The sequence below is a fragment of the Sinohyriopsis cumingii genome, chromosome 7 (genome assembly GCF_028554795.1).
Source record: "Sinohyriopsis cumingii isolate HCF-2022 chromosome 7, ASM2855479v2, whole genome shotgun sequence".
NCBI lineage: Eukaryota > Metazoa > Mollusca > Bivalvia > Unionida > Unionidae > Sinohyriopsis > Sinohyriopsis cumingii.
In genome coordinates, this window is record NC_142967.1 from 23,818,548 (window position 1) to 23,840,507 (window position 21,960).

The following is a 21,960-nucleotide window of genomic DNA, read 5'->3' on the forward strand; positions in this document are numbered from 1 at the left end:
TTACAGAGGTAAATATCTAAAAATCGAGATAGTTGATGGGCAATGAAAAGTATCCTAATTTGTTATTACACTAATGAACTTTAATCATTCATACGGTACATATTGAATCTTTTAGTCGCCTTGTCACAGGAAAATATTCAAAATTGCTATTTGCTGTCAAAAATTAATGTAAAAATGAGGAGTTTGTAGCAGTGTCGGTTCAGTATCAAAGCCACCAGTTGTATAAGGAATTCCTCAGGCAAACTCTTACAAGCATGTATTTTTTACAAAAATCATTAGTTTTTATTTGTGTCTTTAATGTAAACTTATTCTCATCTTTTTGTAATAGGTCATTGTCGGATGAAAATTCACCCAATTAGACCTTAGTGCTATAAATCACTCCTATACCACTAGAGTGATTTCCCCTGTTAAATTCTAACCAGTGTTTGTTACTTGATATTCTTCTATACAGTTTAATCAACTGTGTGGAATACTGTCACTTAATCCTCCAACAAGCTAACGCCATTCAAAATAGGCTAAAGCTAGAGGTTAGGCAATTGGTCACTGAAAAGACATTAGGAAGAGCTGAGTAGCATTGAAAAACTTCATAAACATATGAAATAGAAGCCCTGATCTTTCGGAGCAATATTGGTTTTTGACACCAAGATCTAAGAAATGTGCAGCTGACAGGCGAACTGTATCTCTTGCTGAATACGTCATGCGCCATTTTAAAGAAATGTCAGGGATCTTAAATTTACATATATAGTACATACTAGTACTTGATTCAGTAATATTTTGAATTTTGTGGAGTCTACAAAATATTGATAGATGCCACTATATAAAGAAATTCTGGGAGAGAGAGAGAGGTGGTATATGGATGGTATGGTTTCAAATAAAATTTAACGCAGCAAAAGGTTTTCGTGCTTGCAAGTTTATTATAACATGGCACTACATAAACGAGATTAGAAATAAGGTAAAGACAGGCTGCGAATCTCCGTGCAGGAATGTTTTCGGAGAAACTGCGGGGGACATTCAACATTGAGGGCAGAGTTAGGCTAACTTGGGTTACAATCTTGAGCAAACGATGGCCGCAAACGTTCTTGGAAGACCAATGTTTTCTGACATGTTAATAATACCCTTTCTTGCTCGCTGAAATAAAGTAAAATTGTTGATGATAATGCTAATGAAATAAAAGTGTTTTGATTGAATCAGACTTAATAAACAATGCCATGTTGAGATCAAATTCAAGAAAATGTAAATATATTCAAATCGCGCATCTAGTTGGATAATTAACTGCCTGCGCAATTAGAAAGTTGGATCAATTCTAATATTTGTATGAACAGATTAGTATATTTGTACAAGTCCATGTCTGTATGTCGGTTGTCCCTCTGTCTATCTCTGTCTGTCTGTCTGTCTGTATGTATGTATGTATGTATGTATGTCACACTATCAATCTCCCTCACTTTATTCATGTTCGAATCTTGTTATTTGGACTTTTTTCCTTTCTTTATATACCTATTATATCAAATTAACACTTTTCGTAAATTCCAGTTCTAGAGTTTGCTGTCTACTTGAGAAAACGTTTAGATACTACTTCAGACTTTATCTCATACGTGTGGATCAGTTTCATGCCTCATTACAGTATGTTTGTGGGGTTTTAAGCTGGGGAATTTGTTTGGAGGCTTTCGTTTCGTTTCGTTTCGTTTCTTTCTTTCTTTCTTTCTTCAATGGATTTCACATTTATCTTTATTTTTATAACAATAAAAATTAATATCCAAAAATAAAGTGTTAACAAGCACACTGCTGCCTCAGTTTTGTCTGGCAAGTAGTATTGTACATTTTACAGTCAAAATTTTTAAGTTACCGACGATTTTATTCTCAGTAGGGAGAAGGGTGTCAATTGTTTTTAAGCTGGCCAGCTCTAAAATAACTTGAAAAATGAAATTTTTCATTGTGTTAATAATGATAATAATAATAATAAATATTCATATACATTATATTAGTTTTTATCTTAGTGAAAATGAATATGTTCATCTACACTTACGATAGTATCCACCTAAACCGTAACTGCCGCCGTATCCACCGCCATATCCACCATTCAGGCCACCGTAGTATCCAGGATAACCACCGTATCCACCGTATCCACCATATCCACCGTATCCACCGTAGCCGCCGAAATATCCTGGAAAGTATCCACCATATCCACCTCCGTACAACCCACCAGAGAATCCACCTGGATACCCACCGTATCCAAAGTTACCATAATACCATGGTGGTGTTGCAAGTGCAACAGCAAGAAAAGCAAGGGCGAGAATTGCTGCCTTCATGTTTTCTGCAGAACTTCTCTGTTTACACCTTTAAACAAAGACATGTATGACCAAAACTAGAATCAAATCCAGATGACAATATAAAATTTCATTAGTATCATCACCATTGTTGTTATCATTATTAATATTAATATTATTACTTCGAAATCGGAAATACGACGAAGGTCCAAAATGAACCAAATTACAGGATAATGGCGGACGGCTCAGTCATACAGTAAAGTACGTTAAGCAAAAGAGGACCATCAGCACGATACCTTTACGGAATTATTTGAACACGTTAAATAAAGAAAGTTCTCTAAGTTCCTGTTCGAAGAAAACAACTGTGGTTCGGTCAAAAATACATCTGATGCTGGTTGATCATAGCCCGTAATGAACACATGCTGGTGCGTGACATGCACAAGGCATCATTTAGTTAAAAATGGTATGTGTACATCTATGCAAAGGCATCCTCTGTAGTATTTCTGAGGTGTTTTTCCTATTCTTGACGGAAAACCCCGACTGTGTTCCGATTAATAGGCACTATATGCGATCTTAACAATAGTATTTAAAGACATTGCTTGTCACCCAGTGCAATACTTCAATTGTTCGCTTGACAATATGACGGTCAACCATTTACATGGACTATTGTTTAAAACTGTATATAGACTATTTTAAAATCTTTTTCTAATGTAAATGAACTAACATAAAGAAAAGATGGATACAACCATTTTTACAAGGACTTTTATTTCAAAATATCCACAATGGAAAACCCGTCCAATTTAATATTTTGCAAATACTTTGAACAAATCAACCAAGATCTTTCTTAAATCTGAAATAATTTTCAGGGAAAATACAGATTTCTGCTTCTTAATTTTAGAGCTCAGCCGTGCCTTTGAGGCAAAAAGCCTCAGAGAGAGCTTAAACCAATGAAAACCAAAATGATGTTGTGCGTCTGTTGATACAGGCTAATAATATCGATATCCTCAATCGAAGGTTACCTTTTCGAAAAGACCAATGAAATATCTCAACAAACGTTTTCATTTCTTGGTTTAAGTCTTGTTTTAAAGTCAGATCATTACAACTACGAGTAAATGTTACCTATTTAATTAGCATTTTGCATAAGGCAGCTGACTATTCCGAGTGTAGTTCACCTAATTATTTTTATCGCAAAATCAAATACATTGAGAGAGAGAGAGAGAGAGAGAGAGAGAACAATACCTGTAGTAGGAGGCCGGCTGATTTGCAGTTTTGTCTTGCATCCTATCGAAACAGGAGCCTATTTATACGCGAAGACAACTTTAAACAAACAATCATTGTCATCATCAATAATAATAAATGTACGTGTACATGACCCAATTGGTCAAGCGCTAACCACAATTAAAAGGTCTCTAGTGACTGATGACAGTTTTAAAAGAGAAAAATAATTGACATGATATTTCGTTTCTGAGCGTCGTAGATATTCATATGTACGTTAAGGACTGAGCGTCGTATATATATATATATATATATATATATATATATATATATATATATATATATATATATATATATATATATATATATATATACAGTGGAGCCTCGTTAATCCGGACTCCGTTTATCCGGAAACCTCGCTATCCGGACATAAATCAACGGGAACGGAATTCCTAAACGTTAATTTGCTCCGTTAATCAAGACATCCGCGTTCCGGATCAGGAAATCAAAATCGGGGACCAAAGTGTAAAATTACATTAAAACTTGTCTCGATAATCCGGAAATAATCTTTTTTTTTTTTTTTTTTTGGGCACCAGACAGATGCCCCCCCCCCACCTAGCCAAAGAATAAAAGTGTTTTTATGTTTCACTGAGTCCCCCAGATATGTTGCTTTGTTTTTTAAATTTAAACAGAATTTCGATCAAAAAATTTAAATGAATTTTTGACGGGGTATTTATTTCCTAGTGTATTCTATAGGATTGTTCTTCCGAGTCGGTTTCGATCACCTGACTCGGAGTCCCTCTCCTAGTATCTTTGTTACCTTGGCTAAAGGTTGCCTACGTCCCGTGTTTGCTATGTGTGAATGTGCTATATGTTTGTTCGTGCTATGGTTGTGTTCGTGTTGGGACAGCCGTCTATATCGAATTCTTCCCCAGTTGTCCTGTGATCCTTATAACATGGATCTTCTAAATTTTGTACATATTTATATTTCCAAGCTTTTAGAATAAGAATTTTGAATTTTGGGCGAAGTAACGGTGTAATAATATTTTTAGGGGGAAAAAAAAACTACTATTGTTTTAGTGTGTGCTATGTGTGTGTCGTTCTTCGCAAATCTATATTCTGCTGAGGTCAGCTGTGTTCGAGAGAGCTCCATATTTACTTTATTGTTTTTACTTCACTCTCTCGAACTTGGCTACCTTTATTTATTTATTATGTTTCCGAAAAGGGTTGCCAAAGATTTTATTTCTTATACAGTTGAGTGACAGTATAGGTGTTAGTATAGACTGGTTTCTTTTGTGTTGTATGTCTACTTTTCCATGTCGCATGTCTGTTCCTTCCTTCCTAGCTCCATGTGAGTGTAGGTCTCTGTCCTATAATTCTCAAAGATAAAAGAAAGGTATTAGTATTCAATATAAATTTGCTTAAGTAGAAATGGAGAGGTATACTTTCTACTATTATCTATCAAGAGTAGGCAGGAGTAATGTCCCATTGGGGTAACTGCCGTTGGTAGTTATCATTACATATGCCTCTCACTTTAGTTTATTTTCCTATGACTATTATTTGGCCACAGGCCATCATTGTTGTAACGATATAGTCAGTAATTTTATACAGCGTATTTTTAGTAAAATTCCCATCAAGATATAAAATGCTTTGTTGTTTATATTTATCTGTTTTGTTTATTTCAGCTATTACCTTGTCCCTATTTATTTTTGTTTTTTCACATTGTATTATCACACGGAATTTAGAAAACGGGCCTCTTTTACACAGTGGACATTTTAGCGGTACTCTGACCATGCGCCGTCTCACTGCAGCCTCTCCTGTCAACCATGCATTGTGCATGTATTTAAAGCAGAGGCTTTGAATTTTAAGGGAGCCTAGTTTCATCCAGTGCCCCCATGCTCTGTCCCAGTTAACGTATAAATTTTCTTTTTCTGCCGTGCTTTTAATATTTTTTGTTACGTCCTCCCTTATCCAGTTATATGTTAAAGTTTCCTCTTTATTCCATAGTTCTTTTTTATCTCTATATTTTATTAGTAAATCTTTAATGTTTTTGAATTTTCTTGGAATTTCTAATTGTTTTATTAACTTATTATTTTTGTAAATATCGTCCCTATTTCTTATGGAGAATCCATAACGGTATATGTAAATACCTTCCCATGGACTCTTTGGTTCTAGTCTTAGCCTCTTAAATCTATTTAAAATATTGCCGGCTTTAAGTAGTATAGGGCTGGGGAGTCCTACCCCTCCCCTTTCTTTAGCTTTATATAGTGTTTCTTTATTAATATAATGAAGTTTAAAATCCCAAATGTAGTCTATTATATTATTATCTATTGTGCTTAATGCTTTGTTACTAATATCTATAGATTTTAAGATATAATTAATATGGGCGTACATGTATGTTTTCGCTACTTGTACTCTCTCCATTAGGCATAGTGGCGTTAGTGCCCAGATTTTCACATTCTGTTCGATTGCTTCTCTTATTTGTCTGCAGTTTTCCTTCTCTTCATTTTCTCCAAAATTGACTCCCAAAACTTTGACCCTTTTCTTGATTAAATGTGGGGGCAAACCTGGGTGGTTACCTCTCCAGTTTCCTATTTTGAGTATTTCCGTTTTGTCGTGATTAATCTGTGATCCTGATGCTTTGCTAAATCTGTCAAATTCTTGGATCAGGTGTTTAAAGGAGTTATGATCCTTTATAAAGTTTGTACAATCGTCGGCGTGTTGTAACATTTTCACTTCTTCTTTTATATTCGGTATTTTAATACCTTCAATATCTTTATTTAGTTTAATGCTCATGCTTAGTATTTCAATCGCTATTACATATAATAGCATAGATAGTGGGCAGCCTTGCCTCACCGATCTTTTAATATCAAATTTACCCGTCTTTGCTCCATTCACCTGCACTCTTGAAGTTATTTTTTTGTACAGGATTTTGGTCCATATTTGAAATCTGTTTCCAAAGCCAAATTTCTCTAAGACTTTTTGTATATAGTTGTGTTCTAATCTATCAAAGGCTTTTTCTTGGTCAAAAAGTACCATGGCAGCTTTTTGTCCACTATCATTTATATGTTCAATAATTGTTTTTATACTTAATATATTATTTTGTATATCTCTGCCTTTGGGACCACATGTTTGATTTATATTTATTATTTTCCCCATTTCCTTTTTTATCCTATTCGCTAAAATTTTGCTTAGTATTTTATAGTCCGTATTTAGGAGGGAGATGGGCCTCCAATTTTTAAGATCTTCCCTATCCCCCTTTCCTTTATACAGTAGTGTTATTATCCCTTCCCTCATACTCTCTGTCATGACATCATTTCTAAGTAAAATATTATTATACAACCATTCTAAGATGAGCGACAACTCACCACAGAATTTCGCATAGAAGTCCGTGGTGAGTCCATCTCCACCTGGGGATTTTCCTTTGGTGAGGCTTCGAATACTTTCCACTATTTCTTTTTGCGAGATGAACTCATCACATAAGTCTTTATGTGCTGATGATATCCTCTCACACTGAATATTTTTTAGATAGTCATCAATTTTGTAGTCTTCAATTTTTTGAGATGTATATATTTGGGTGTAGTATTCCTCAATGTATTTGAGTATTTTATTTTTATCAGTAGTTTTTTCCCCATTAATTTTCAAGGTCTCCATAATTTTTTCTCCCCCCCTCCTAATCTCTTCTCGCTTATACAGTCCTTCCGCTTTTCTGTATATATGTGTGAATTTTCCAGCTCTCATTTCTTTACCCCTGATGTTTTCTTCTATTATTTTGTTTAGTCTATCGTTTAGTTTTTTTCCATATCTGCTGTGTTTTCCCTCTTTAACTGCCGTTCAATTTCCTCTTTCTCCATTTTAAGTTTTTTACTTCTGATATTTGAAGTTTCAATAGCTATACTTTTTATTTTTAATTTAAATTTATCCCATTCTCTAATAATATCCATGTTTCCTCTTTCAATAAACCTTCTTATTTCATTTTTAATTTCGTTTATAAAATTGGGATCCTCCAATAACTTATTGTTAAATTTCCAGCCCCCTTTTCCCCAGTTATTTTTAGCTTTAAAATTTACTCTTATGTATATAAGTTTGTGATCAGAGATCTTAAAATCAATAATTCCAGCCTCTTTGTGTGTTTCTTCGTTAAAGTTTGTACACAAGAATTTATCTATTCTACTCCCTTTGTTTATTTTATGTTCATATGTATATTGTTTCCTAAGTATATTTAACCGTCGGTATACATCTTTAAATGTATGCCTATTTATGAAGTTTTCCATTTCTATCTTAAATCTTATATCATTGGTTGTTAGTTCCCCCTCCCTATCTATATTATCCCCTACCCAGTTATAGTCCCCTCATAATATTACGTCTTCCATTGTATATCTTTCTAGATATTTTGATAGATTTCTAATAAATTCCTGTCTTGGATATTTGTTGGACGGCATATAGAGGTTAATAAAATGTATTTTCCCAATTTTGACATGTAGTAGTCTCCCTTTAAAATCTTTACCCTCTTCTATTCTTTCCCATTGGATTCCTGGTTTATTTTTAATTATTGTTGCCACACCCCCTTTCACATCATTCCCCTCAAAGTCATTTTTCAACAGAATTCCATTTAAGTGACTTTCACAAAAAGATATCACATCATTTTTAAAACCATTATGGGTTTCTTGTAAAAAAAAGAATATCAAAATTTAGGCTTTTATTGAATTTGGCAAGTTTTTCTATATTTATTCCATTTACATTTATTGAGTATACTTGGAAGTTCGTTCCTTCCATTTCTGGTTGCCTCCAGGTTGCCGCATTTATGGTTGCCACTTGATTTTATTTTGATTTTTATTCATAATAATTTTTTTGATTTTTATTCAACGGGCGCACTGGCTTCAGAGTCTCCCCCACCCCCGTCAAAAGGGTGGGTGGGGTTTCTTCTGTTGAATTTGTATTTCCTTTGCTTGCTTGTTCAGTCTTGTTCTCTGTCGTATTGTCTTCCATTACTTTTCTTTGCGTATCATCCGTCTCACTCTCGTATTCACGTCCTGTTTCATAATCATCATCATTTCCAGTTTCTTTGTCATTTTCCTGTTCAAATATAGTTTCATTTTCTGTTTCTGTTTCCATTGTTTCTTCTTCGATTGTTTCCTCCCTTTTCTTTTTAGTTATGGTTTCCTTCCTCTCTGACACATTTTCCTTTCTTCTATTGTATAATCTTCATTTCTTCCTGTTTCGCCCTCCTGGGGTGATTCCGGTCCTGTGGCTGCTTTTCTTTTTATTCTCAACTTTGGTATTGGCGTGGATGTTAGAGGTTGAATTCCTATTAAGTCATTCCCAGTATGGTTATCCTGTTCCTCTTCCTCTGATAAGCATCCGTACCTATTTCTCAACGTTAGTCCCTCTTTATTGTTTGGGGTTTTTGAAAGTCCCGATTTGTTTGGGCTAAGTACTTTTTGCCACTCCAGTGTCGATTGTTCTTCTCCCCTTATTTCTGTTAAGTCCATATTCGTGAGTGAGCTTGCCGTTACTTCCTTATTTTGCTCTTTTTCAGTTCTGACTTCTTTTATGAGTTTTAGTATCGGATCGGGTTCTTGCATGTTACGATTTAGTGGTGCAGCTGCCACCCTACTTGCGTACGTATCCCTGTTGGTTGTGCCTTGCGCTGTTTGTTCTACGCCAGGGCAATCACGTGGTTCATGCCCCGTTTGAAAACATCTGTGGCATCTCCGATCTAGCTCTGCTCCTCTATACCAACTTCTGAGTTTGAACCCCATGACATAGAAAAATAGGGGTATTTTCTTTGCATCTTCTTTTTGCACATAAATAATTCTGTTTCCGGATTTGATCGGCGCAAAACCCCAAATTGTTGCCATCTTGTGGGTTACGACCTTCGCTCCGAATTTCTTTTCAACTTTTAGAACAAGTTGATCTGTATCCACTTCGAATGGAAGTCCCACTATACGAATTTCTGTTAACTTTGGCTCGATATTTCTTGTAAAGGGTTCTGTCTCCTTTACTACTGCTCTCATCCCTTTTATTTCTATTTCCGTCATTTCTAATGACGGAGTTCGATCTTTTGTGTATATCACATATTTGTTCAGTCCTCCATTTTGAAGCGCGTCTATCTTCCCGATCTCCACACCCATGACATGCATAGCCATCAGTATTTCCGCTTGTCTTGGTGCTTGTGCGGCTCCTTCAAAATCCAAAGTCTGACATCCTGGTGGATGATGCACAAGTAGTCGTCTATCTTCTACACTAGTTCTGAAGTACTGGTTCAGTTTAGATCTTGTCATTACATTTCTTTCCTCCATGATTTCCATTGTAGTAAGACAAAGCCTAAATCTCTTGATTAAAGTTCATATAACATAATTCCTTGAAAAAACAGGTACCACACCACTGTATAAAGATTCAATTTATATAAAGTTATTGTAATTTCAATACTAGGGCGGTCGTGTTACAGTAAGTCTCTTGAAATAGAGTAGCACTAATCTCCTTGAGTTGAGTTGAGTACTTCTCAAACCTACCTTTGACTGACCGTCCAACAAAGTTAATATGAACAAAATAAACACAAATGGCAAAACTAACAATACAATACAATAGTGCAAAGTTTCCCAACTGGAAACGTGCACAACAAAACCACAGTTAATGAATTTACAGAAAAAATATATAATAATACCAAAAAAAAACACTTGCCTTCTCACTAGACAGTTTGTTTTGCTCGCATCATTTCGATACGTGCCACGATAGCTAATGTAGCTCAGAGCACACACAAAACACGTCTGCTCTCCACGATCACATCACCTATCTGTCCAAAATTAAGAAAATTCGAAAAATCGTATGTGAAAATACAATCAGAAGAATAATACATAAAACACAGTAGTGAAGCCCTTGAGAATCTATGGCCACCATCAATAACTAAGTAGCGTGACCATATTGTAACCAGCGATTGTATAAACAATGTCTGTTTTAGCTAGTCGCCGACGGGGGTGTTAATAATTAAAGAAACACACTGGGATAAAATCGTCCACGCTTTTTGACATAACATATGGTAAATAAATTAAAAGTGTCATTAAGCCTCTTTGTTGTTTACCAATTGTATGTAACAATCACAGTTTATTGTTTGCTGTGCAAATACAGTTGACATTTTTAAGCTGTGGACAGTATAGGGCTTCAAAGAATCCAGGCAAACAAAGGTTACAGACTTCTTCAGGAAATTGACATAATAAATGTATTTACAGTACATACATGTACATTAACATAGTGTGATGTGTTCGATGTGTTAATTGTCTAAACTTCTATTTACTGTATATGTACGTACAAGCACATGTTATAATAATGTGAAATAAACACAAATTAATAGATGTATTCATTAATTTATTTCAACCATTACTGAATATAAAGTACATTACATTTAAAGCTAGCATATACATGTACATATATACGGTGTGATGATATCGTAAAATAAAAAATGTGCATGATTCAATTATCCGGAAAACTCGTTAATCCGGACATATTCGCTGGGAACGAATGTGTCCGGATTAACGAGGCTCCACTGTACATGTACGTTATGTAAGCGACAAAACCACTGCATGGGGTAGAGTAGAATTTAATCTTTGTTACTGGCTAAAATCTCACATATTGATACCCACGTGTTTTAAAACGTTCGTACTTCAGCGGTCGCTCACCAGTTTGTATGTACTTTTGAGAGGGTGACTTATGTAAGGTATAGTAGTTTGCATTTGAAACATGTTCAGTGGAGAGAATGTTAACATACCTCTATGCTACTTTGATGTAATATGGCTGACATTTCTTTGGATATTGTACTTATGGAAATTGTACATGATCAAAGCGCACTGCTAACTAAAAGGACTGGTCCCTTATCCTAAAAATATCAGCCTGAATTGTTCTCAAGTACACTATATTTAACACCTATTAAAATAGGGAAAATGAATTTTGCCCAACTAGACAACACCAATTTCTGAAAGTGCAATGGTTGAATTACCAAATATATAATATGCAAAAATGTTATCGGCTCTCTTTTTACAATTTACCTTCGAAGTCCAGGGAGTGAAAATGTCCAAGTGTAACTAGCAGCTTTTTGAAAGATGCACATCTGGAGTAAGGCCAAACTGTATACTCTATAACCCATATTATGCCCACCAATCATACACCAAAATAAAGGGAATTAAAGGTTCTTTGAACAATACCTAAGATATACAAGGTCTTTTTCAAATAGTCAGTATGACCAGTGAGGACACCCGGGGAAATTAATTTTCTTTTAAAATTCTAACCCTATGCTAAATACGAAACTGTCGTTGTATGATATTCTGAACAAAAATTAACATTACTTTTATGCATGAAAATAAGCTAATTATGCTTATTTTGCCCTTGCTTACATAATATGCCTTGTGTGTAATGACCTCAATTATGGGGAAATTATAAATCTTCGAATATAGGAATGAAGTCAACTTAAATTTAAAACTGTTACGTTAAGTAAAATAAATATACAGTGAATATGTTTCCTTTCATCCTTTTGCAATGAAATTAAAAATAATTTATGTCAAAGCAAATTTTCATTATTCTATATTAAAAAAGTAAATATTTTAAACTTTGACCTTTGACCTTCCTGAACCGCATCTGTTACATCCCTTTTCAAACTTAAACTTTTATTGGTAACGTCTCAGGAATAATTCCGGCAAGTTTCATGTTCCTGTCTTAGAGCATAACATTAGTTGCTATGTTGACACAATGTAATGTGCTTTTTTAAAATAGCTCACTTTTCATCATGGGTGGTGGTGGCTGGGCTTGTGTGAGACTCTGACACTAATAAATATTGTTCTGTGGAGGAAAATACAGGAGAATTATTCGAAAAGACTGTTATGATGTTTGCGACTTAAAATGTTCAGCCATACAATAAAAAATAAATCATACAATAATAATAGTATATGCTAATTAAGAGGGCGCTCACCAGTTATTATGCACTTTCGAGAGAGTGGCTTATGTTATGTGAAAACGTTTGTTTGCATTTGAAACATGCACATTGGATAGAATGTTGACATATCTCTATGCTACTTTGATGTAATGTGGCTGACATTTCTTTGGATATTATACTTATAAAAATTGTACATGATCTAAGCATACTACTAAGTAAAATGACTGCTCCCTTATGCTACATAAATCAGCCTGAATTAGTCTAAAGTACGCTATCCTGGGCAGCTATTACAATAGGGAAAATTAATTTTTCCAGCTGGACAATACCAGCTTCTGAAAGTGCAATGAATGAATTACTACATATATAAAATGTAAAAACAATGTTATCGGCTCTTTTTGTACAATTTATCTCTGAAGTCCAGGAAGCGAATATGACCAAGCGCCGCTAGCAGTTTTTGAAAGATGCACATCTGGAGTAAGGCCAAGCTGTATACTCTATAACACATAATATACCCATCAATCATACACCAAAATAAAGGGAATTTAGGGTACGTTGAACAATACCTAAGATATCTAATGTATTTTTTAAAATGATTAGTATAACCAGTGAGGAAATCCGGGGGAACTCTTTTTCTTTAACAATTCTAACCCTATGCAAAATACGAAACTGTAGAGAGCCACCTTAGTTGGATCTAGGTTTAATGTGTTTGATAAATGTGAATACAAAGGCTGATACTGGTGCATACACATGTCTGCAATAAACTGAAGGCTTCACGGGCCTAAGCTTTTGTTTGTCTTTATCTGACCACTGCTACTTTACATCCTGTGTTTCGTTTCACCACTTTCATCAGTAGATTGCATAAACTTTATTAAACAAAATTGATGGAGCAATGTGCGACAACTGTTTCTCCTTGAGGGCCTCGTCATTAATTAAATGATAGAAGATTACTAATTTCAAGAAGATTATCTTTCACTCAAGATCACACAAAGAGACAGTCAACATGCATTATATATATATATATATATATATATATATATATATATATATATATATATATATATATATATATACGTGAAGTCAGTATATGGAATCTTCCATTCAGAGACAAGTAATTTCATGGCAGCTTTGGCTGCTTGGTTTGCACGTTCACTAACTCTTATACAAATGGAACTCAGCGGCAAGCAGTAGGAAATACTTTCCCCATATTTTAGTAATTCTAGGATGCTAATGGGTTGTCAGATTTAAGATTTTGAAAGGTTTTCAGTGTGATAAGGAAATCGGAAAGGACGAAAAATTCGCTTTTCGAGAGGTTTAAATGAATTGCCGAGCTTTGAGAAGTGTTATAATTTCCGCAGTAAAGACTGAGGCTATATCCGGTAACCGGATCCATATTGTGGTGTTAGGTATTTAGGCTCGAATAAACAGTAACACAAGAAAGGGTGAAAACAACAAGCTTTGAAAAATACAATTATTTATTTTCCTACAAAAATTCTGTAAAAATGAAAATATTATGAATTTACGGTTTTATAGAATCAAGTCCAAAAATAATTCAAAAATAATCCACGAATAAAATTTTGAAGTCCTAATAATAAAATTTTGTAATGATTTCAAGTTTGAGTCCCGGCGAAAAATCCAAGATGGAAGACGATGACGTATGTTGTAACCTGTAGTGTTGAAGTCTATAGTTCCTTGTAGAAACAAGAAATATTACTCCAGTTATGGAAATCTAAATAAATTTGTATAAGAGCTGTCCTTGTTCAACAATTTCATATGAGCACGCGTATTTTCGAGGGGAAAAAATTAACCCTTTTGAATCCAAGTAAGTTGAAATAACTCCGAACAGCACAACATACAACTTCCAGTGAAAGAGCCCAACTACTGAGAATATCTCTCCAAAACTAAGGTTATATCGTATTCTAAAGCGCAAATGGGTCACGTGATCATGTTCCAGAACCTAGTCGAAATTATTTACTTGTTAAAGATCACATACACCCAGTGTGGCCCTGAAAAACACCAATCTTTTTACTCTAAGAAAAAAATTAAACAAATTGCTTACATTTTAAACACGTAATCACATCATGACCTCGAAAACACCCAATCATTTGAAACTAAAGCTCAAACTTATTTACGAGGCTGCTACTAATTTTGAATCAAGGTCAGGATCTAGGTTGACACCTGGTGCTTACTAAAACGAACAGTCAAGGTCAAACTAATTTCTGGAAAAAAGTATCATTTCTAGTGAATAAATTTATATTACAATAGCATTTAATGAAAAATAAAACAAATTTTAAACTGAAAAACAAAACTTAAATTGAAATTAAAATATATTATATCAGATATAATTAAATCAAACAGGTTTCCATCGCTGGTTATCCTTGCTATTTAAAAAAATTATAGATTATACAGTGTGGCCATACTTCACATGTGCAACGGTTAATAACTATCAGCACATTCAAGACTATTGTACACCTATTATATCTTCTGTCAAGTGAAATTAGTATATACATATGATGAGGTAAACAATTATTCATTCCAGTTTTAAGTTCAGTCTTTGAAATCATTTACTGTTGTGTAAGAATGACACGTAACACTCATCAGGCTCCTGATTCAGTCTCTGCCAAGGACGACACTCTAAATAAAGGAAGTCACAGTCACGGATCCGACTTGAAATATGAACCAAGATTCCTATTTCATGGCAGTAGTAAGCACGAGCTGCCTTTGTAAAAAAAATTAGGAGAGAGATGGCCACTTACATGACTTCGTATTGAACAGTAATTATATTTAAAACTAAACATTACCTATTTCTTCACAACATGAAATAACTACGTTGACAAAACTACGGAGCAAACGTGAAATAAAACTGAACAATGACACATACAGGATTGTAAAGCAACGGAGAATTTAACACATTATTTTCTAGGAAATGTGGGCTTGGTACTTTTATCAAGGACACATTTGGACATTCGATAGTGGCTTTCTGTGCGGGAATTGAACCATCTACCCTTACATTAGCAAGTATTTTGGGTGTCTAATTTCCTCATTACATGAGGGCAAAAGTCTCCGGAAATGGCATCTGTTAAAATTGAGCCAAAAGTAAGAAACAATGCTTGTGAGGGCCACCTTTTCTAGGAAGCTGGACAACGGAGTAACGTCTCTGTTGTCAACAGTTTGCTAAGGTTTGTTCAATACTTTTACCTAGGATATACTTCTGAAACCCCGTGATCAATTATCCTAATTTTTTTGATCAATCACCATTGTGGAATTAATACATTCCTCATTGCACGTTTCTATGCATTGGACACGGAACTAAAGGTCATATAACATTTTGGTCACGGTTTTGGTTTTTAAAAAATTATTTGCTTATCTTTTCTAAACCTATTTATGTATGTTCTTCAAACTTTGGATATACAGTTATATAGCTAAGCCAATTCATTTTGAGACTTCATAGCTCGAAATCTTGACATTGGGATCAAGGTTATATCTTCTGAAGCATCGTTTCGATTGTGGGCTAGACATGCAAATCCTGACATCCTTCTTTCAAATCATTGATCGCCCTAAGCTTGGTCTGGTTAAACGTTATCGCGCCCCTGAATACAAGTAAATCATCTTTCAACTCATCAAGACCTGAACACGCTGTAATTTTAACTTTCTTGATAGTATAGTTACCTACCGTGTATTTCTGAAACTAGAGCTAGGAGGTAAAATTAAATGAATTAAATAAACATCCAAACATTTGCACGCTTTAGATACAACGGTGTACATAGATTGTGAGAATAAAATCAAATAAAGTGATTTGTACGATTTTTACGTTTGTACATGTGTACTTGTTGGATGCCAAAATGCAATTTCTTGTGCAAATTCAACAACTTGTGTTAGAGTGGTTAGCCCAGTCGTGACCGAGGAGAACGCAGCTGGAGAAAGTTAAACCAATATTTAAAGTTTCTCGCGTAGAGTTGATTCGGTTATCAAAAATATTCTTTTTTAGGCGTATTTCTCAGGAAAATGACAGAAATACATGAAGTAGAATTTTATTAAATCCAAAATGCACAAGGTGCAAAAAATATTTTAAGCCGCAATTCCTTTACAAATGTATATAAACTGAAAACATCTAGTGAGAGTTGAATTCAGCAAACTTACATCCTGCTCTTTTGTTTCCTATATTCAGCTGATATGATGAAGAGTGTTCGTTTGAATTTTAAATGTTTGCTTGATTCAGTGGGTATTGACATAGGGTATTTGTTGGAGTTTTAGATGTTTCCTAGATTCAGTGGGTATTGACATAGAGTGTGTGTTGGAGTTATACATGTTTCCTAGATTCCATGGGTATTGACACAGAGTATTTGTTGGAATTTTACATGTTTCCTAGATCCAGTGGTATGACATAGAGTCTGTGTTCGAGTTTTAAATTTTTCCTAGATTCCATGGGTATTGACACAAAGCATTTATTAGAGTTTTAAATGTTTCCTCGATTCAGTGGGTATTGACATAGAGTATTTTTTGGAGTTTTACATGTTTCCTAGATTCAGTGGATATTGGCATAGAGTATTTGTTCGAGTTTTAAATGTTTCCTTGATTCATTAAGTATTGACATAGAGTATTTGTTCGATTTTTACATGTTTCCTTGATTCAGTGGATATTGACATAGAGTATATGTCGCAGTTTTAAAAATGTTTCCGAAATTCAATGGGTATTGATATAAAGTATGTGTTGGAGTTTTACATGTTTCCTAGATTCAGTGGGTATTTACATGGTGTATTTGTCGGAGTTTTACATGTTTCCTTGATCCAGTGGGTATTGACATAGAGTATTTGTTGGAGTTTTAAATGTTTCCTTGATTCAGTGGGTACTGACATAGAGTATTTGTTCGATTTTTGCATGTTTCCTTGATTCAGTGGGTATTGACATAGAGTATGTGTTGCAGTTTTAAATGTTTCTGAGAACCAATGGATGTTGACATAGAGTATGTGTTGGAGTTTTAAATGTTTAGTTGATCCAGTAGGTATTGACATAGAGTATGTGTTGGAGTTTTAAATGTTTCCTAGATTCAGTGGGTATTGATAAAACGTGTTAGTTCTAGCTTTAATCGCCATCATAAAAAAAAACAGAGCTAAGTACATTTTCACAGGTAATACAAATCATCAAAGAAAGAAATCACGACGGCAGGAAAGATCGAGGAATAGTAATTCTGGTCGCAAAGAAATATTTTGTATTTGATATTGAAATGACATAAGTTGTATTATCCAACAACAAATAAGGAAATCTGATTATTTGTACATCAAGAAAACTGCTGAGTAGGGGCTGAATTTATGCAAAATGGTTTAGTATACTCAGATGTTAATACCGAAGATAAAGTAAGGGAAAAGAACAAGTGACCGACTAAATGACATGACTAAGTATGTGAATGTGATGACTCACTGACTTTAACCACAAGCCAAATCACAATGCAATCCATATGGTCCGTGTTTGACTGACACACATCTTAAAATATAACGACTCGGTACTGACATCAAATATCAGGTGAACCAGGACTTCACAACAAGGTTTATGAGGAAATGATTGAGGTGAAACATTTAGTTAGCGCCTTAAAACATTAGTTTTGCGAGCATCGTGTATCTGATGGAGACAGAAAATAAACGTCTGCATGTAATATTTCGTTTGTCTAGATATTCACAACTACACACATTCCACTTCGAAACAATGACGTCTAACTCATGAAAGGCGTTGCTAATGTATCAGGTTATCAACCACGTGATCTGTATAGCGAGTATAGTCGGAAAACGGTGAGAAAGGAAATGGTTTTGATGAAACCATTTTAGCCTTCCATAGAACAGGAAATTTAAATTGAAATTTAGCCGAATACAACACTGTGTGATGTATATTTTTATGACCGAAATAAATTAGCATATTAAAAGAAGGAAAGGTGGTAGAATTCATTCAGTTACTAGAATCAAACAAGAAATAATGACCGTGAGTCATGTGTTTTTATACCAAGTCACTGGAAATGGTACATCAAGTTCTCTAATAATCTTGATTAATATTCACCCACTGATTCATCATTACAAATGTGAAAGGTATCAAATTAATTGAGACATGATTCAGAAATTAGTTCAAGTGTTACTGATATTACAAAGAACTTTTCCATAATATATTGTTTATAATAAAGGGCCATATATACAGCTACCAGACCACAATGTTCAAATGTAGTTTGAATGTCAGGACAAGGAGCAGAGGAGTAGAACAGACCACATGATGCAAGATCCATTTTTGAAAAATAAAGCTCCCTACGAAAATGAAAAATGTAAGGTCAATAACGTCAAACGGAAGCCTCTAACTGACCGAGAGTTTCTCTACTTGGGTTAGGTTGTTTTTTTTGTTACTTCGTTTTTGTCGTTTATGTTTTTCTAAATTTTTGGTCGCTCCCTCTATGCTGCTGTAATGTGTTAGTAATTAAATCTTTATTATATCAGTCACTCAGCCAAATACATTATCAAGACCAATATGATATCGCGATCGAGGATCGTGTAAATTTATTGTTATAAATCTGTGTGGAGTAGATTGTGATTTTGAAAAGAAGTTTTTGAACTTTATCATGTCCATATCCCTTGAACACCAAGTCTGATGAATGTTTGGTAGTGAAAGTGTATCGACCCCATTAAACACAACTAAAATATTATCTCTGATCCCTTTAGGTATTCGTGTATATCGCTGAGTAACATAAATCACGTCTGTGTTTTTATCTCTGCCTCGACAAAATATTCTAGCTGGATTTAACTGTTTGTCCATCATCACATAATCTTATAATACTAAATTATTGATAAGTCCATCGAGATCATCTACAGATTGGGCTTCATCAATATAGTGATAACATTAATAATATCATTGCCGTCCACGTCCAACAAATTTGCATTTTCATTAAGATCTTTAAGTACATCGTAACATCTCTGATCATCAACTGACGATGCAACTATATTCACCTTACCGCACTTGAGCCATCTTATTATCAGGTCAAGTATTAGTTGCGTCTTATCAGACACAAATGAACTGGATCTTGTTTTCGTGACGCTGAGAAATCAATGACTTGCATGTTTTACAAATATAACGAATGGCATGGATTTATATTTGTTCGAAGCAGAGCATCCACCCCCACCAGTGGATTAACAACAATAATAACAGAAAAATAAAGAGAGTACACTTACAGGCAAGTGTGTAAAATGTGGTACAGGCAAATATAAATTTATCTCCTTTAGCAATTCAACGATTCACATAAACAGGCATTTCCAAAATTGCGAAATACGTAGTATTAACAGTGATAATGAGAGAGAGAGAGAGAGAGAGAGAGAGAGAGATCAGAGTTTTTCGGCTTTTAAACACTTGGTGTGAGGTTATTTTCTTCTGTTGTGACTAGTATTGAGATTTTGAGTTCTTGAGTTTTGAATTATATGTTAATTTTTCTTCAGACTATTTGGACTCTAAAAGATTGATTTGTTTCTCTGGAAATATCATTGTATTCATACAGAATTCTTGAACAAGGACATTTCATAAAAATTTTATTTGGATTTCCAAAACTGGAGGATTAATTATTGTGTTCCGACAAGGAACTGTTGACTTCAACACAGTACAGGTTACAGCATACGTCATCGCCTTCCATCTTGGATTCTTAGTCGGGACTCGAACTTGAAATCACTAGAACATTTCGATATTAGAACTTCTAAAAATGAACTCGTGGATTATTCATGGATTATTTTTGGGTTTGATTCTGGAAACAGTTTTTTGTTTAATTTTTTACAATATTTCTCCAAGGAAATAAATAATTTCTTATATTTTATCAAAGCTTCTTGTTTTCACTTTTTCTTGTGTTACTGTTTATTCGAGCATACACACGTAACATAAGACCAATACAACATGACTCCTTTTCAAAACTACCAGTACTAGGTAATGTGAGTGTGAGGTATTTATATGAAGGTGGCAAAAGAGCGGCTGGTCCTATTTGGAGTATTTGGACACATAAAATTTCCAGTGTGGTAAGATGCACGAGTAGACCTGCAATCTACAGACTAGATTCAATTGCTGCTCAACGTGGGTTTGTTCGCGAACATATACAAGTAATTCCAGAAAACACACAATTGCCACCCTGTTCACTTTTGTAAACTAGCACATCGAATTCGATTGCACTCAGGACAGGTCAGCGTGACATTTTCGTGACACTCTCTCAACAACACTGACAGGAACTAAAACAATATCATTAAAGACAAGATTTTGTTTCTCTGACGATCCTTTTATATCAACTTCAGTATCTGCGTGTCGATAATATGGTACAGGTAGATTTGAAAAATTGACTTTATGTAACATAAATAATTGTTGTTGACGTCTATCACCAACTATCTTTCTACTTGCAGCTATCAAATTATCTGGTCTCCATAAATTCCAAAAGTTGTTACTAAGCGTTTCTGAAATTATTTCACGCATTATTTCACACTGAATGTTATTTGGTGGTAGTCTGATTAATTTCTTAATCTCTCTTACTTCTGGATCAAGTGATCTATGATCAGCATTCATTTCCTCATAATATTCGACAAAATTCTTTAACCATTCGTGTGAAGACAATCCAACAAAAGACAGTGGTCGCCACACATTATTACAGCAGCATTGTTTCTCAACAACCAATCAAGAAATATTTTAGTGTTTCTGGCGGCACTGTACATATTTCACCCCAAATAATAATCATTGGTATATATCTTTCACCGATTCATTCTGGAGTCCATGTATCACCCTTCCATCGAAAGAAGCTATGATACGTACGAGATTTAACTCTCCACGTTCGTTGATTTCTCTGGCGAGCCTGTGTGTAGGGGTTAGGACAATCATATCAGCATAGTTTGATCGTACATGTTGTTTTAGCAGAACCTCCCGGTCCATTAAGATAAACAGTCGTGTGTCTAGCTACAAGATCATATACAGATGGTTTTAAATGTTATAACTGATTATTTTTGTGATAAATATTTTTTATTTCAACGTCGGCAGATTCATAATAACTATCTTTTCTTGTTTTATTCTCCATTCGCCCCAAGTTGTATAAGCTTCTATATGTAATTGTTCTAAAAATATGTTTGTCATCGATAATAAATTTATCGAAACATACGTGAGCATTGAAGATCTTAAATGAGTAAACTTCGGTGACTCACCATCAGTATAACTTACAATTGTACCTAATTTAGTTCCATTTGGAAAGAAAAAAATTTCTCGACTTGTAAACATGTTTTTATTCGTTGCATAGTAATTAGAAAATCTAGTTCAGTATCATTTACAATCAGTCTTGAACAATGTCGTTTATGATCAAATTATCCTCCTTGGGTAAATTTACCAATTATTATTCTGGCAAGATCGTTTCCGATTTTAATCTTAAAATCGGTTAAATCAAGAATTTCATCAGTAGAATATTTCTTTAGCTGTGGTAACCAAACTTGTTTCTGCGGACAATATCATATAATTGATTTACTTACTATTAACAATAATAATATTTTTTACATCCAGCATATACCGTAATAATACTGATGGTGT

General features: G+C 34.4%; 1 protein-coding gene across 1 annotated transcript; it reads right to left on the reverse strand.

Moving 5' to 3' along the window:
* Positions 1–890: 890 nt before the first annotated feature.
* On the reverse strand, positions 891–3,601 carry LOC149794893 (uncharacterized). Its single transcript, XM_089964001.1, has 3 exons — positions 3,504–3,601; positions 2,024–2,334; positions 891–1,128 (listed from the first exon to the last, which is right to left on the reverse strand). The coding sequence occupies exons 1-3, from the start codon at positions 3,542–3,544 to the stop codon at positions 1,106–1,108; spliced, it is 375 nt and encodes a 124-aa protein (XP_089820127.1). The 5' UTR covers positions 3,545–3,601; the 3' UTR covers positions 891–1,105.
* Positions 3,602–21,960: the final 18,359 nt, after the last annotated feature.